Raw genomic sequence first — 3,213 nt, 5'->3', positions numbered from 1 at the left:
AGAAGTCAACGCCGGATTCTTTTGTTCGTTGATCAGAACGGAGACTTTCAGGAGGAGCAGTTTGGGTCCACCATACATCAGCTCTAACGAGTTATCAGCATAATCCAGCGGGGCAAGTCGGTTTATAAAACGACAACAACGGTGCTCTTGGATATCGAAAAGGCATTCGACAATGCACGCACCACGCACGATGACCTGGCGTTCAAGCTATATCGATACAATTTTCCGAAATTTACCGAGATTATCAGAAAGCCTTCTGTCTGACAGTGTTCTCTGCAGAAGTGCCACAAGGAAGTATCCTGGGGCCTATTCCGTATAATATATATACATCTGAAATACCTCCCCTCCCAGGGGTGACTTATTGTCTCAGTTTGCGGGCCTTGCCCTGACTACTGAGACGTCAGGTGCGCCTCAAGTGTAACTTGAGAATTTCAACTATCGGAAATCACACAGACTCATAGAGCAAGCGATAGATCTAGGCGTATGGCGGCGAACTGACGTTTATTGTTTGGAGCTCTCTGGTTAGCGCAATATTCGGACAAGCGATACATTTCACGCCACAACATAGAACTGAATACAATTGAAATTTATTTTTTATTGTTACATTTTTACGTTACGTTATGCTCGTCTATGGCATTAGGAATCAGTACCTATAATGTCCGACTATTTTTCTCCTCTAACAAAAAGCAACTGTAGATCAATGCAATGCAGCTAAACGAATACAATCAATTGAGCCAGGTAGGACATTCCCTAAGATTTAAACGATCCGTATAGCGTGGATTGTAGTTCATAATCGGATCGTCTTCGTCGAGGCTCTCACTATCGTCATCCTGCTCCATTAGCTGTCGCGTTTTAGCGCTCAACATCGGTTTCGGTATGTCGTCTTCCGAGTCGGACGGAACAAATTGCACAGACGAGTTCGGGTGAATCAAGCAGGTGAATTTTTTAAATTTCGCCAAATGTCGCGGCTTTGTGACTTCGGACAGATCTAAATCTTTCACGGTAATACGGACTTTTTCCTCGCGGCTCAGACTAAGATCAATAGTCTGCGGCTTATATACCCATAAAATAAGAGGCTTCTCGACTGAAGTGCCATGTCCATTCGGTGGTTGTGGTCCTGTCCTAATTCCGTTCGATTGTGTTGTGCAGTTGTTAATTTCTGTGGAGTTAACTAATTTTGGATTTTCAGCAGCAAACTGTGCAGTCAAGTTGGTTGTTTGGTCGTTCTGCGAAGTGAAATCTAACGATCTATGCGACGTTTTTTTCTTCGGACTTAAAGCGATAGCCCCGAACGGTTCTACTAATGCTTTCATTTGTGAAGGACTGGCCTTTTTGCTCGGTATTACGCTACTTTCAGCGGAATCGCTATCGGACTGCGTCGCCGGAAGTGCTCGCTTCGCACTGTTTTGAGTGAAAACCTCATCGTTTTCGCTAGTGCTGCTGTTGCTGTCCTCCATCCAGCGAATTCGACACTTCTTTGTTTTACCAGCCGGAATTTTGCTCACACGAACAGCTTTCTGCACCGCTTGTTCATATTCGCGATTACTTGCTGCTTTCGAAGACGGACTTCGCTTTGAATTTTTTGTTTTAGTCTTCTTGAATATTTTACGCCTAGGCTCCAGCGGTTTCACAAATTGAACGACTTCCTGGCTTTGTTTCTCGTCATTCTACAAAAGATAATTCAGATCAAATTTCTTTGCAACTTCTGATCGAAATTTCTATTTATATCAACCTTACCTTGCGGTGATTGGCATCAATTGCCAAGGAATCGGACTTGGAAATGTTACGTCCTAGCTTTAATGCCGACAATGGGTTCGCCTCAATAGCAGGGAAGGCGCTAATCGAGTGTAACTTCACAGGAACACCGTTACTAGGATTCAGCGTATACTGCTCGATAGTAGTCGTGACAACTTTGCTGTAGGTTTTCTTGCCAGCATTTGATAAAACATACTTCGTCGAATCCAGCGAGTACATCGAATCTGAGTCCATTTTGCTCGCAACAGCAAGCTGCTGCTTCCGATGAAAACGCATCTGATCACCGTCCTCGTTGCGCTCACTCATTATAGTCTCCTGCCCTTTAAATATATTTTGCTCCATCCCAGGAAATCGACCCATCAGCCATTCTTGTACTTTTTGATGGCTTAGCAAATTACCCTGCTGCGTTTGGTCTTCGGTTTTTTCCATGAGTTTAGCAAGACCGGATGTTTTCCACTTTTTCTGTCTTTTTGGTACAATAGCGGACAATTGTTTTGATATTTCTGCGCAATTTTCCTGATCCGAGTCAGCACCGGAGATGCTCTCTACGTCACTAACTAAACTTTTGTCACTGGCATTTTCGTCACAAGCTTCGATAATTTTGTCTATGTCAAATGCTTTCTCCTCGCTGTTATTGGAATATTTCTAAAAAAAGAGTAACAATAACAATGAAACTTGGTTGCAAAATCACTAGATAAAACTCATTATCGGATGATATGTGATTTGTCGGTACCATTAAGTAAATAGAAAGGAATTAACTTACATCCATAATATTGCGCCAAACTATGTTGCGCTGTTTAAGACCCGAATCCGTCGGTAGCACCTTGTTCACACTGCATTATTGAAACAATAAAAAAAAATATTCCTAAAAGGTATTACAGAAAGTATTTATAACAAAACTTACTCGACCGGTTTCTTTGGCGACATTTCCAGTGCTCTTGTCAAAGCTTGCAGTACGATGGGTCACAGTTTTCGATTTTAATACAGATTTCACAAAAATCTTATACCTAGGTGAAAAGTTAAAAATATATGCAAAAATTAACTTTTAAAGTTACAATGCGATATGCGAGACGCGAAGGTTTAACTGTCGAGTTCACTGGCGTCGATCGTCGTCGTGTGTCAAAAGCAGTTATGAGATGAGTTCTAAAGATATAGAAAATTCTTTTTAAGTGATTCTTCTGTAGAGTGCAGTGATAGCAAACGTTGCGGGAGAATTGAAATTCATAGCAGAAAAATCAACGTTAAAACATGAAAGAGTGAAGAGTTACATTGTGTTGCATAAAGAAGATCCTTATCCTTACCCTTCAGAATCGTCGTCTTCGATAGTGGCGTACTCCAATGAAGTTTAAAAAGGTGTGGCAGATGAAGACATTTGATGGCATTAGTATACAGTCGATATTTCTATAACGCGGGTAATTGGGACCGCGTTATAAGAAGCGCGTTATACAAGTACACGTA

General features: G+C 41.7%; 1 protein-coding gene across 1 annotated transcript; it reads right to left on the bottom strand.

Annotated features, from left to right (window-relative positions):
• Nucleotides 1-605: 605 nt before the first annotated feature.
• On the bottom strand, nucleotides 606-2,774 carry LOC128743165 (uncharacterized). Its single transcript, XM_053839690.1, has 4 exons — nucleotides 2,660-2,774; nucleotides 2,519-2,588; nucleotides 1,738-2,400; nucleotides 606-1,667 (listed from the first exon to the last, which is right to left on the bottom strand). Exons 1-4 carry the CDS (start codon nucleotides 2,680-2,682, stop codon nucleotides 726-728), a joined length of 1,698 nt encoding a protein of 565 aa, XP_053695665.1. The 5' UTR covers nucleotides 2,683-2,774; the 3' UTR covers nucleotides 606-725.
• Between the last annotated feature and the right edge of the window lie 439 nt (nucleotides 2,775-3,213).

This window comes from Sabethes cyaneus, chromosome 3, assembly GCF_943734655.1.
Source record: "Sabethes cyaneus chromosome 3, idSabCyanKW18_F2, whole genome shotgun sequence".
Taxonomy (NCBI): Eukaryota; Metazoa; Arthropoda; class Insecta; order Diptera; family Culicidae; genus Sabethes; species Sabethes cyaneus.
The sequence above is the reverse complement of the archived record's forward strand: the minus strand, read 5'-3'. Positions and strand labels throughout refer to the sequence as shown.